At 46.0% G+C, this 14,165-nt stretch overlaps 1 protein-coding gene across 1 annotated transcript in view; it reads left to right on the plus strand.

Moving 5' to 3' along the window:
* The window catches only part of LOC142584431 (STAM-binding protein-like), a 74,580-nt gene extending 64,043 nt beyond the window's left edge, over positions 1-10,537 (plus strand). The window contains exon 10 of the mRNA XM_075694586.1: positions 359-10,537. Coding sequence (XP_075550701.1) covers positions 359-421 — 63 coding nt within the window. The 3' untranslated portion in view covers positions 422-10,537. The remainder of the gene's footprint in view (positions 1-358) is intronic.
* The last annotated feature ends 3,628 nt before the right edge of the window (positions 10,538-14,165 follow it).

Raw genomic sequence — 14,165 nt, forward strand, 5'->3', positions numbered from 1 at the left:
TCAGGGAAAAGAAGCTTGTAATACCTCTTCCTGCTGACGTGATGCTGAATATCTCTGCAAACACATAGGGAACATGCCCTGCGGAGGCTCGGACATGGCGATTTATGAACATGCAGAAATACACTATGCTTAAGTGTTGCTTCATTATGTAATCAATCAGAATTTTTCTTTAGTCCGTCTAATTGGATGAAAACAAGGTGGTGAAAGACAAGGAAGAAGAAGAATGTGTCATTCTTCATTGTGTCAAACATTGCTCTATTGAGGTTCACTTGGCAGCACAACATTTGAGCGTGTGAATTGAGGGCCCAGAGTTCCATATTTTGATTCAAATGTTTGTTTTTTCTTGACACTGTTGCAGGAATGTAGACATGTCAAGGTGGACGAGAAGGCACCAGTTACAGTGGTAGATCTTCGAGCATAAAAAATAACATTTGGGTGAACTTGAAAGCATGTATTTGATGTAAAAGAACAAGAATACACAAAACTGTACATTTTTGTATATTTTGTGTCCCGGAAAAGCGGGATTGGTTAGGACACTCGGTGTTTGCTCTCAGTGCTAGTCATAACTGCATACATGTTGTGCCTGGACTGCATTGTTACTGACTTCAGCATCAGTTGCATATGAGAAGCTTTGTACAGAAGCTATAGCCTAGGAATTAACAGAAGTCTTAGGAGCTGCCAGTGATATTAACTACTCTAAAGTGGTGCCGTATTCTGTACTGATCATTTTCAGCGATGTTACTTCCAGCATGTGCCAGTTGGTGGTAGGAGCAGCTGTGACAATTGAAGACAGCAAGCATGTACACCTCCCATCAGCATTGTTTTTGCAGTCATATGCTTCAGTGCATCAAAAAGGGGTTAATTAATTGAGCGCACTAGCACAAGCTTATTTCTAAATTGGCCAAGAGTTGCCTTATTTGTGAACCATATATACCTGATTTTCCCGTATCAAGTTGTACCCAGACTGGTAGGCAGGCTTTTGATGAAAAAGTTCGTTATGTAGGTTGCTTTTTTGTATATGACATACATCTCTACTTGGCTGGGACATTGAGATGTTACTGCCTATGCTTGTACAATGAACCTGATAATTCAAAATCGCTTCATTCAAACTGATGCTTAAATTGAACAGAATATCAGGTCTAGTCGGAGCCGTATCTAACCCAATGGAGAAACACCCTTGGTTATTCAAATCCCATGTTTGCGAGAACTTACTTGGCTATTTGCACCCAATGCTTTTTGCTGAAATCTGGTGCTCAAATGCAAATCTCGGGTGGTGTCAGCACTACATTGTGCCATTGAATGTCCTAGTGCACATTAGCAGATGTTCCTCATGCCTATAATAGTGCCAGCCAATGCAGTGGTGTTCTGGTAAATGCTTTAGTGGGTTTTCTGTACCTCGCACATGTAGCAGGCAACATGAAGCAGGTGGTGCTAGTTCTGCCCTTCATGCATATGTGGTGCACTGAAACTGGCTCCGGGTAGTGCTTGTGCCTCACATGGTGCACAGCACAAGCCATGCATTTCACGTTAGTGCTGACATTGGGCTGCCCTGAACGGGGTACGCTATCAAAGCAATCAGGTTTCCAATGTGGATGCCCCAGTATGTACAGCTTTTGCACCATTTTAGAAATTGCTGGCATACATTAGGGTATACACCGCTCTGTACGCCATACCACTGTGCACCAGATGCTGAAACAGAGCCTGTATATATGCTTGTGGAGGCTGTTGAAAGAAATTCGATATAAGAGCAGCATCACTTGTGCACCTTCTTTAAAAAGCTTTCATTGGCTCTTTCGCCAGTTTTCATGGTCGGTGGCAGTCGCACTTTCACCATCGATACAAGGGGCCTTGTTCTCGCGCAACCGAGTTCCGGGGTACAACATATGTTGCCAAATGCCAATATACTTCTTTGAGATGCACGCGCTATCACACTAGAACTTTGGGCCATCTGAAGGTTTAGATGCTGTGGTGGAGAGCTTGGGAAGGACAGCCCTCCTCTTCTCCGGCCACCCTCTCCCCCTGCAGTGACTGTGGGAGAGAAGAATCGCAGTCACCTTCCACACCAGTGCTCACACTCCAGGAGACAATACACATAGGACGAATGGGCTAGTGTATATATCCACCTATATTACTGCTACAGATGTGCGTCAACCAATATTCACCCTGAAGCGTGCTATTCTCTTAATTTGACAATCATTGTCGATTGTTTCTGTAGTCTTTAGTTGTACATCTGAAAACCAAGAAAACCTAGCAGTGCATACATTCTAGTTGATGTTACTAACACATGAGAAAAGTGACTCATCACTTCAGCAGGAGAGGCTGAGACGTTACTGCTGCCCAAAGCTGGCCAGAGGGCGTTACTCCTCATGAGGGGCTTCTTGATCAAAATTACTTGCAAAAATACCAATATCCAGCTTTTGCCTAGGGTCAGTAGTTTTTCTTTTTGTCTGTAGTGGCTTTGTACATTGCAACTGTCAAGCTGCTGAAACAAGAGCTTTGTTTCCTTGGGTGCACCAAGCCATGACAGCCAACAGATGCTTCGACGATTACGTCACACAGTGGCAGACCAACCACATATACAATGAAGGTGCCAGTAAGATGACGTGCAGCGGAGTGGTGTATTTTTTGATAAATTTTACCTTTCTTGGCAGATCTGACCATTTATAGTTCAGTATAAGAGTTCTGGAGTCTAGAAACTAAAAAAATGTACTTTAAACCCAAGTTCTTAAGAAACTACTTCAGCTTTCCTTTAATTGACAGCACAACACTAATCCACTTTTAAACTACAGTACACTACCTTTAAATGAAGCCCAACGGGGACAAGGAGATATGTTTCAATTATTGGTAGTTTCATTTAAGGGTCGTGACCTCTGAAGAAGCTGTGCAACGTGGTTTGCTTCAGCTTGGTGTTGTACTGCTTCACTAAGTAGGCATTCGTCCTGTTTAGGCTGCACACATGCTCCAAGCAGCTCTCTTTTCTGGAAGTACTGCTGGAGTACTTCTACTGCCTGGCTTGCCTCTTTAGTCAACAGTGGGAAGCTCTGGTTGCCGTCACAGTCGATCTCCTCGTCACTCTCATTAAAGGTGGCTTCTTCAACTTCCTTCACTATGTCAGCTGAAGTGTCCTCACGGCAGGTGACAATGTCGTAATCAATAGCTTTGCAATCATCCATTGTCACAGTGCCAGTGCCGCACCTCTGAGCCACCAGACCAAAAACAGGTTGTGCTTCAGCACCATTGGCGACAGATTCCTGTTGGTCTGTGGCCATTTCCTTAGAGAAGCCTGCATGACAGAAGCATCTTTGAATTGTAGTAGCTACAACTTATGGGAACTCCGGCATCAGAGCCAACAGTCGAAGAAGTGTAGGACAGAGTGACTTGTGAGCACGAGCGGTTCTTCGAGGTTTGGCTGGGCGCTCTTGGGCGTGGCCGGCCAGGATTGGGGCCTGCTGGCGTGGACTGAGGGACTGCACTGTTTCCACATTGTTGCCTGTAACGTGAGGCCCCGGCTACGTTCCGGGAGGGGCCATGATCGTGGGGAATGCGGCCGGCGCCTGTTCCACGGCCAGTAGCAACACCTGTCTGGCCTGGTGTGTGACCATCTCCGCGGTGCGAGCTGAAGCTCTGGCGTTCACTGAGGGGCGTTTTCGCCAGCTCCTCCTCTGTCACAGTCATTGGCTCTGGCATGGGACACGGGGGTGGAGCGGTCTCCTATGCACTGCTGAAGCTCCCAGTGCCACCATTGGAGAAGGCACTTGCCGGCACGGTTACTGCATCAACGTGACAAGTTGTTGAAGCATGGAGACGCAGGGCTCCAAACCCGGTGGCGCAGCCACATCCAACGACTCGGAGACGTTGGAGAGCGATGACGACTGGACCGTTAACAGTAAGGGAGCTGCCAAGGCACACGAAGGCAAGCTGTCGAAGAAAACGGCTCGGATGAACCACTCGTCGCGTAGTGAAGTCTAGAACAAAAGCGGCGTGTCGTCCTCGTCTGAGCCAGAGGAGGGCGAAGTCTCGAACTCTGGTGGCAGTTCCTCGGCACTGGCTGGTGACAGCAACAGCGAAGACAACAATGACGACGATTCCGAAGAAGAGTTCAACGGTGGCTACGACGAGAACCTCAAGGGCGCTTGAGGTCAGTTGCCAACGATAGTGGAAGCGGCACTGTTCGAGTGACAATCATCTTCATCTGCGATCTTTCCCTCCTGGTAACTGCATGGTGTGGGGCCGTGTGGTCTCTGTGCTCTGTGCGGTGGAACAGCAGCGAGCGGGCAGCTGCTAGTTCCGGTGACCTGCTGCGTGCACTCGTCAGAATGAGGTTGAGGAGGAAGACCGGACCAGGTGTGCCTCCAGGAATGGTTTAGGGCCTTCTGGTTCCTGCAAGACCTCGACAACTCAGAGGCTCCACCACCTCGTCTGCCGCATCTTCGCGAAGCGTCCGTCCTGGAGGCCAGCCAGGCTTAGGGCCTTTGGGTTCCTGGAAGACTTTGGTGACTCGGATGTTGCCTGCTCCGCCGATCCTTGTTCAGTGCAGCAGTCTGCAAGGTTTGCCCACCGCCGGGGGTGCGGTGCCATCGCTGCAAGCCACCATGGGCAAGTGCCATCATCGCCTTCACATAGGGAGGGGCAGTATGGGAACTCCAGTATCGGAGCCAGCAGTAAAAAAAGTGGAGGTCAAAAGTGACTCGTGAGCGCAAGCAGTGGTTCAAGGCTCGGCTGGGTGCTCTTGGGTGCGACCGGCCAAGACGGGGGCCTGCTGGCGTAGACTGAGGGACCGCACTGTTCCCACAAACTTCATCCCACGAGTGGGCCAAGATTAAATGGCAGAGAGGAGGTCTGTGGTGTACCGTTCATCCCTGTCCATACACAGCAGCATCCTTCTCGGGACGTGGCGACATTAGAACACCTTTAAATTTTGAATGACACCCTAATCCATTGGGTGGAGTATGGCTGTTGTGTTCGCAGGGAAGAACTCCAACTGAATAGAATTCAGGTCTCACACTTCACCATGTGCTGAGCAATTGTCCACAATAAACACAAGCTTCCTGCCTTTTCTAGTGAACTTAATGTCCCTCTGCCTCAACTTTGTTTCAGAAATGGCCTGCTTGGTATTTGCTTCATACAATACCGGCAGTGCTTTGACACCCTTAAAAGCTCGCGGTCTCTGCTTTCCCGATAACAAGAAGCTTCAACTTTTCAGACCCGTCCATGTTGGCCCCAACGAGAACAGTGACGCGGTCCTTGTTGTGCTTTCCTCCTGTGCACTTCTCACCTTTAAATCTGAGAGACTTGTTGGGAAGAAGCTTATAAAAAAGCGACATTTTGTCCCTGTTGAAAATGTCACAGAGCTCATAATTTGTGAGGAAGTCTTCGAGCCTCTGCTGCTGCGAGTCAGTGCAAACATTTCTATCTACCGTGGCACTTTCACCTACTATGGTGTGGAAAATAAGGCTGTGGCGCTTCCTGAAATGGCTTAACCAGACGTCTCTGAATATGAAGTCTTCAATTCCCATCTGGAGTGCAATGTCTCACTTTCTGCTCCAAAATGGCCTGGTCACTGAAGGCCGAAGCTTTGGGCACGCTTGAACCACAGAGTAATTGCCTTCTCGAGGTCCTAGTGGTCAGCTACACTTTTCCTATTGGGGGTGAAAGTGCCGCTGTTGTATGCCATCTCAATCTTGTCACGATCCTTCAGAACCTCGAACGAGTGCACTTTGGGATGCCATGCCTTGTCACGATAGGTGTCTTCGACTCTAGGCATGCTTCACGTCTTCACAAGCTTTCATCATGGTGTTCAAAGACAACACATTATGGAGGTGCTCTTTAGCAGTTCCTTCCATATTGCACGCATGTAGAGCCATGCAAGTAAAAAGCAACTAACAAAGCATAAAACGGCATCCACACAAGGAAGTGAGCAACCACATACCGGATTGGATTAGATTCTCGATATGGACATCAGCAAAGCCTGTGCCAATGTCAGTACGACGTATACTCAGTTTCGGTTTCATTTAAAGGGACACTAAAGGTTACTATGAAGTCAAGTTAAAGTGATAAAGCAATGCTCTAGAACGTCTAAGGTGTCAATATAATCGCGAACTGAGAAACTGAGAAATTGAGGTAAATGCACGACACGATTTGAGACCCCCCAGCGACATTCCGTTACTAGCCCAATGACGAAGGCACTCCTCATCAAAAATTATGTCACTAGTACTCAACTACTCGTATTAGAAATCATTTCATTAGGTTATAAGATGGAAGAAAACGCTACTTGTCTGCTTCTCTTCATTTCTAAGAAAAAATAACATTTTGACGTTACCCTCGAGTAGTATGGGTGATTGAAAGGTTTCATTGTCGCTCGACTCTGCGCGCTCTGGAGTTTCAGTTGTTTCGTTGTCGCGTCGTGCTGCGCTGGTTCTGCTGGCTCGGGAAACTTGCATTTGGAACAAGCAGCAAGAATGCCACGTCTATGTAATGTCGTGGGATGTGCGGTCCGCGGAACTTGGCCAAGGGCAGTTGCAGCGGCGAATCCGTTATTTATCACAGTGTGCAAACAAGTGAACCTCTCCGTTCGAAGTGGTTAAGGGCCATACCTCTGCCACAACTCGTTGGCAAAGAGCCGAAAAATCGCATAGTGTGCTCACTGCACTTTCGTCCAGAGGTTTACAAGTTCAATGCCAACTTACTGAAGTCGTGTGGAGCGCCTTTCAAAGCAATACTTTCCCGTAGCGCTGTTCCGTCGGTCTTGCCTGCATTCTCCGAAGCACAAGAACAACTGCAGGTCAAAGATGGGGCGGTGAATGCGGCATTTGGTTTTCACGAAGGAAAAGCTACAAATGTGCGAATATGTATAGCCATGACATACAGTTGCCGTCATAGTAGTACGCAACAACGCCGGCAGCGCGAGCCCTCAGCAGTAGGTCACGTTCATCAGTGCTTCAATCGCTGAATTCGAGCCCAGCATAGCGAGCCAATGTGTCGTTGTCAGGGTCGTCCATTGCAACAAGCGTCAAAGTTGGCATCATAAAATAAAGAACCAGCTTATCGTCGCATGCTTTCCCTTCCGCTAGCCACCATAGCCCTGTTTTCGCGCTGCTGTCGGCTCTGTTTCTGGCCACGCGTTTGGCGCAGAAAAGCCATAGCGCCGTCTGCGGGTGCCGTTTTACTCACCGACGGCACAACGTCCCTATGAGACCCTGACTTCGCCACTCCTCGATCAGAGGGCGGGCGATTTGAACTGCGCTAGAGGTAGGCGGACGCTTCAGAACGCATTTTCCTTTAAAATAAGTCTCTTCTTCGCATGACACAAGCATTTCGAGGTTTCTGGGATGCTATTTCAACAGTCCACGTTGACTTCATATTAACCTTTAGTGTTCCTTTAACCATGTTGCTTGCAAAATGGTATACAAATTGTCGAGCACGACTCAGCACCGATTTTATAGGAAACCATTTACTTGTTTTAAAATTGTTTCATTTAAGAGGCGATTTTGTTTGTGCGAGTTTCATTTAGCCCGCATTCACTGTGCCTTTGTTTTGAAAGGACAATGCCTTGCAAATCCTTTTGCATAAAATTTTCTGAACCATTTCATATCAGCAGGCTAACTAAGAGCCATAAGTTGATCACTTGTTATTGCTTCTGTAGCTTCCCGTCTGCTTCTGCGATTCATAGCACACTCAAAGCAGCTTTCTTCTGGCAAGGCATTCTGCTTTTATATGGTCTCCTCGTATGTATTATGGCCAATTTTAAATGCACAAATTGCCTGGCATGCCGGGCTTTTCTAAAATACCACATGGCTGCCCTTTAGTTGCTTTCTCGTTTGTTTGTTTGCTTGCTTTCGTGAGATGGCACTGATTGGTTTTGGCCACAAAAGAAATCTGGCTCATTCAACTGATGCAGTGTTGTCTTGCACCTAGCATGAAAAGTGAACACTAAGTGTTCCAAGGTTTCAGATAAACACAGAGAACGGCATGTGGTCTTTTGAGCTGACTTGTAGATTTCCTCCCACCTGTGAGAAGCAGTATTTTGACTCGGGCATTTACAAGAGCATTGACTGATCACTGAACAGGTTCGTTTACTACTTTTCCCTTTCAGTGATTGTGATCCTTTTCAGGTTTTTATTACTTTCTCACCGATTGTACGCTCAAAAGTGTACGGTCCCGTTTTCCTGCAGGTAGTAAAAATGCTGTGCATGACCAGCAAGGGTTGCTCTTTATTGTGCCGATCTGCGAGATGAAAGTCTCTCTTGCTTTCAATTGGACTAGTGTGCGAATTACTAATGCACCAGGGACTGATCATGCCTAGAAGCCACAGTTTTTTCTTCTTTTAGCTCTCTCTGAGTGTACAAAAAGCACTTTAGTGCCTCTGATATCTATGCTACATGGGTGTGTTTGATGCTTCCATATCTTAGAGGCATCAAAGAGTTAATGGCAGGAACGTGTCAATGTATTTGCTTAGCAGCCTCTATATCATATGGGGGTGTACGGGCAGCTGCTTGTTGCCCCATAGTTGGCAGTAATACTTGTAGAACTTCTGTCCTTGCCCAAAAGAAACTTGAGCAGCACTTTTATGACAAAAAAAACCTCTAAAGTACCACTCTCATATCGCTGAAAGTGATTGTTTCAGAGTACGGCCTGTGTTGTGTGACTTTTTAGCTTCTGTTTAAGGAAAGTAAACAACGCCTGTTCAAAGATGGTCTGCATCTCGTGGGAGGTTTTATGAAGTGAGTATTTATTAAATATTTCACGTTGTTTGATTTTTGTGAAACTATCTTTAAAGTTGTACAATAACGAGAAGTAAGGCACCACTTGGGCAATGAGGTTGGCAACCAGCAATGTTCACAATAAACTATCCGTTTTCAAGGCCATCTTTCTCTGCCTTTATGCCACCTTTGGGACAAGCAGAGTTGTGCTGCACATGTGTATTTCAAGGTTGCATGAAATAAAATCTGAACAAGTTCACTTCGGGAAATAAATGGTTCATGAGCACTTAGAGACCAAGAGTGCTGAGAATAATTTTTTAACTACATATTTTATTTATTTGAAAATACTCGCAGAGCACCGCGTTTATATGTGACAGTGTTGTGCTGTGTTTAACTTATGGTGTGAAGACTGCATTGGGAGTACATTGGCAGAAGTGCCAGTATTGTGTATTAAAATATTCAGTAAAGAACTGCTAGCAGCCAGAACATTCTTGTCTTATAGATGGTGCAATTTGGGTTTTCCTTGAGTAGCACATAATGCAGCATTAGTCTTCTGAATCTGCTTTTTACAGCACCCTTATTTACTGGCACGACGTAAATTAACATTATTTCTGGCTGAGGTATAATCATTGTGGAGTTGGATGCACTTGTGAGGTACCAGAATGGAGCAAAATTTTTGTTTGTGGATGTGTGTGTGCTTGAGTGAGTGCGAGTGGGTGACTGAATTTATAGATTTTTTTTTGAGGAAGAGATCCTGAGGGAAGAGCTGTTTCTTTTAAGATGAGACATCTTTATGGGACAGTTTGACATGTATCTTTAGAAGTGTTTGTTCAGAAAGTATGGGGTTGGCTCTTGAAGTATATTTTAATTATTTGCAGTAACATCCCCCAAAAATGATTTGTGTATTCTGCAACTTAGGAACAAGTTATTGATAGGAAGACTGCTTGCTGCTTGTTGGCAAACCAGTCTAGCCTGAATTTTGATATGGTGTTGGGCTGCTGAGCACGAGGCCACGGGATCGAATCCCGGCCACGGCGGCCGCATTTTGGTGTGGGTGAAATGCGAAAACACCAGTGTACTTAGATTTAGCTGCACGTTAAAGAACCCCAGATGGTCGAAATTTCCGGAGTCCTCCACTACGGCGTGCCTCATAATCAGAAAGTGGTTTTGGCACGTAAAACCCCATAATTAAATTTTTTAAATTTTAATTTTCAAAAATATTTGATTTGTGTGGATGTGCTCATCACAGGTTTCCTCGGATTTTCTGCCATGTGTGCTTAATAAAGGTGAATGTTTAAGCAGAAAAAGTGATTTGGGTGCTGCAATTTGAGACTTAACTGTTCCTTAGGCTCGTGGAATGTAGGTGCCGTAGGTTTCTATGAATGTTGATCTATACTTGTTCTATGAAATGCAATAAAGCTGGAAGAGGACTAATTTGATGCTGTGAACAGTGGTGCAAATTGTGTAAAGGAGCCATAATAAACAGCCTACCATGTAACGGGTAATACCAGGGAGTGCCACACTGTCCTTTGATGATTTGAGCTTTGTCAATCACTTCACCGTATGTTACCAAAGTTGAGTGTAATATAAGCAGTAAATTTCTTTTGTAATATTGGAAGTGGATGTTTTTCTGCACCTTGCTTTTAAGAAATTGGTGCATCTCAATGTGTTCCCATAGAAATGTTGAGACTGCTACTTAGGGGTGAGAAAAAAAAGGCATCATGTACAGAGAAAAACAGTTCAATGTGATCATTCTCTTGGTGACTCTTAGTGCAGAATTTGTGTCAATACATTTTTGTCGACCATTGTCATAATAAACACTTACTTGGACGAATTTCTCATTATTTTATTCCTGATGCCACTTTTGTGTGTTGATCAGTGTGCTAAAGCATACTTCCAGTGTTGGCAAGTAGTGTCGTGCAGAGCATTGTGAGAAAACACTTGTGAACCACTGGTGTAGCAGTACATTGTACATGCTTGCATTTGACAGCAAGACGTGCATTCACACATATGCATTCACACACACTGTCAGTCCCACTACTCCTTGAGTTTCCCAGGCCGGGTGCAGCTACTTGGTGGCACAGAGCTCAACCACACACGGTAGCGGTAACGAAATGGATTCTTTGCTGCTGGCGTAAATTTTTCGCAGGAGTGTAATCGTTAACACGTTGTTTTTGTAAATTCTTAGTGTTTTACACTTGGTTAGAACAATATTAGCGCTTTGTTTGTCTGGTTAAGCTCTGCGCCAACAGGTGGCTGGACCGTGCAGACTGATCAGGCCGCTCACGTACGTCTACGCTAAAGTTCCTTCATCAGCGTAAGCGAATTTTAGCGTGTCCGCTATTCCGGCAAACGGGGACGGTTTGGCCGGATTGGTGGATGTGCGGAGGTGTTTACGACCGGAGCGGTGCAGCCGCCTGGTGGCGTAGAATTCAAACCGACAAACGCAGAGGTGGGATTGCGGTAACGCATTATATCCTGCTTCGCTGCTCGTGCAAATTTTCGGCAGCGGCGTAATTGTGAACGCGATTACACCGCTGTCGAAAATTTACGCCAGCAGCTACGCAGAATATAGTAATTGGCTTTGCGTTTGTGTGGTTGAGCTCTGCACCACCAGCTGGCGCCACGAATCTGGCCGCTCGCGTTTACGCCCCCGCTCAACCGGCAAACCGCCTGCGCTTGCCGGATTACCGGACGTACTACAATTTTAGTACGTATTAGAGAATGCCGCAGTATTCGAGAATGCCTCCAGCCACCCATCGAAACGCCCAGCTCGCCTGTCGTTACCGGAATACCACACACATTCGGCGCTGCGACAGAATGCTCGCAACGCATGCTGCTTCGATAGTTCTCGCTTGGGGTTAAATGGTGCGTTGCCGGTGGGCCCCCTCTCTGGACCAGGTCTTCTGAGCCACTCACTACCGTCTCCAGAGCAGCAGCTGGACACGCGTCCGCATTTGTTCTTCCCTAGTGAAATGGCGCAACCCACTCTGGGGCATCGACCACGAATCGGGCGGTAAAAAAACTTATCAAAAAAATTAAGGTGAAATATTAAAGTAATTATATTGCAAATGGGATTTAAAGTGTCTACTATTATATACATGAATAATCAATGATCTAAGTATTACATAAAAAATGTGAGCATACTAAGTATTAAGAAGAATTCCAGCATGTAATTATTTTTGTCTCGCGCAGATAGATACAGAGGGCTTCACAAACGTTCCTATGGCTGTAACGCAGTACGGTAGCCTCAAAGAATTGCAGGAAAAGTCAAATTCAAGCCAAGCTTTTCGAAAGGTTCTTCTAAATATCCTTTCCGTTGAATAATGAAATGGCGGCATGTCAAAAAGAATTAAGTGTTGCAGAGGGATCAAATACATGAATAATAACTGCATTGCCATTGCCAGAGATGCTGCAAACGAATTCTTGAACGCTACGCACTGTCAAGATAAGTAAAATATAGATTTTTTCATTGAAGAATATACTGGTATGTCCTAAAAATTGCGCCCGAAATAACTGATATCAATGCTTCCATGTTTTTTGTCTATTTAGTAAGTAAAGAAAATATCACACGGACTTTAGAAATATATCAGTTCGAAGCCAACAAAGCAGTGCATGCCGCTGATATGAAAAAATGTAAAGGTCATGAAATGAACAAGTTGAAGACATATTTTAATGAAACTTCGTCATTCAAGAACCTTTTTTAAAGTTTCGTACGTATGTAACGGCCAGGCAAAAATCTCAATGACGCTGTCCTTTGTTCCAATGTATTGCGCAGAATCGCAGTTGTCACCGGTTGTGTACTGTGAGTAATTGCACCGAAATTACAGTAGCAACAGAGAGCACATGCATATAAAAAACAAGAGTTCTGTAAAATATACGAGGCTGAGTCAAATTAAATTGAGCCAATGCGAATATAAGACAGACGGGGTACATTATTTAAAAGTAGCCTCCATGAGCTATTTGCGCCGCTACATTTGCACCGCTGACTAGCGAGTCGCGTGATTCCCGTCTAATGTTGAATTCCAATGGCGGAGTCGGAGCAGCCGACGGACTCCGCGAGCGAGCACGCGACTCTGGCGCAGAGCTACGCCTCCAAATCCGCGAATGGAACACAACCTGAGCCACCGGAGCAAGGCGGAAACGGAAGTTGTATCGCCGAGTTACCCAGGATACCTTGCGTGTTGTCACTTCCTTCCGCTGTTTGTTCCCACCACCGCCGCACCGGTCACTTGTCTCTTCAGCGCCGTTCACTTGTGGTTTTTTTTTTAAAGTGCGGTATGGATATCTCGCCAAGCGTGCAGCAGCTTTTGCTTCCTCGCGAGTCGTGACCGGTGGCGCCTCCCAGCAGACAAACGTGGTAAAGGAAATACGTCACGCAGAGTTCCGGTCCACTCCGCTGATTTTGGCGGAGCATCTTTTTCTGCTCCACGGAGTGACTCCCTCTCTGAATCCACTCCTACTCTCTCATTGGAACACCTTACTCCCGCTCTCACTCCGTCATTGGAACAAACTTGCTCCGAAACGAGCAGAAAAACTTGCTCCATCTCCGCCATTGGAATTCGACATAATAAAGCTCCTTGGGTTGCTGCTTAAAAAATCTGTATCTGACTCTTTCACGTCACCGCTTGACACGAATCTGGTTCCCTTGAGCTGTTTCTTCAATTGCCCCAAAGTGCGGAAGTCGCAAGGCGACAGGCCTAAGCTGTATGGCGGATGTTGCAGCGTTTCCCGCTTAAAGATTGCCAGTTTTGTGTTATAACCATATCAGTGTCGTGGGGACAGGCATTGTCGTGGAGCAAGATGACCCCGTTCGCCTATTTTCCACGTCGTTTGTTCCTGCTTGCGACACGCAGCCAATCCGGTGTTTCACAATATCGGAAACGATTGATAGTCTCTCCAGGTTTAGCAAATTCGATCAGTATGGGCATGTTGCAAGTGCTAGGCGGCGCCCTGTCTTTCGGACCCCTAGCGCCATCTGACGAATAATTTCTAGAATTCGGTAGGATTACTCAGTGCGTCAGCGGCTGGCGCTGTGTGTTTGGCGCCCTGTGAAACGGTAGTGATGGCACGAAACAGCATGCCGATATAAATTTTAGCCGGGTTTCGTGAATTACAAGATCTTGACAGCTTTTTTCGTAGAATCAGAATCAAAATTTATTGTTAGAATTTGGGTCAAATTACATGTATTTAGTATGCAGGAGGAGGTCCCATAGTCAAAGACTGTATCGGGACCTCTAAAGAATTTAGAGAAAGGAAGTCGTCTATTTGAAGCGGGGCGGGACATGACGGAACTGCCCAACTCGCACTGATCAGAAGTGACTGCTAGGCGTATTCCGCATACGAAAATCAGCGCACCAGCGAGATGCGTGAAGCTCAGCGTAATTTACTTCGTTATCTACGGTGTGGACGCATGAAATTACAGGTGACATTGATTCTTACAGACCGGCGACAGCAGATAAATCC

This window comes from Dermacentor variabilis, chromosome 1, assembly GCF_050947875.1.
Source record: "Dermacentor variabilis isolate Ectoservices chromosome 1, ASM5094787v1, whole genome shotgun sequence".
Lineage (NCBI taxonomy): Eukaryota > Metazoa > Arthropoda > Arachnida > Ixodida > Ixodidae > Dermacentor > Dermacentor variabilis.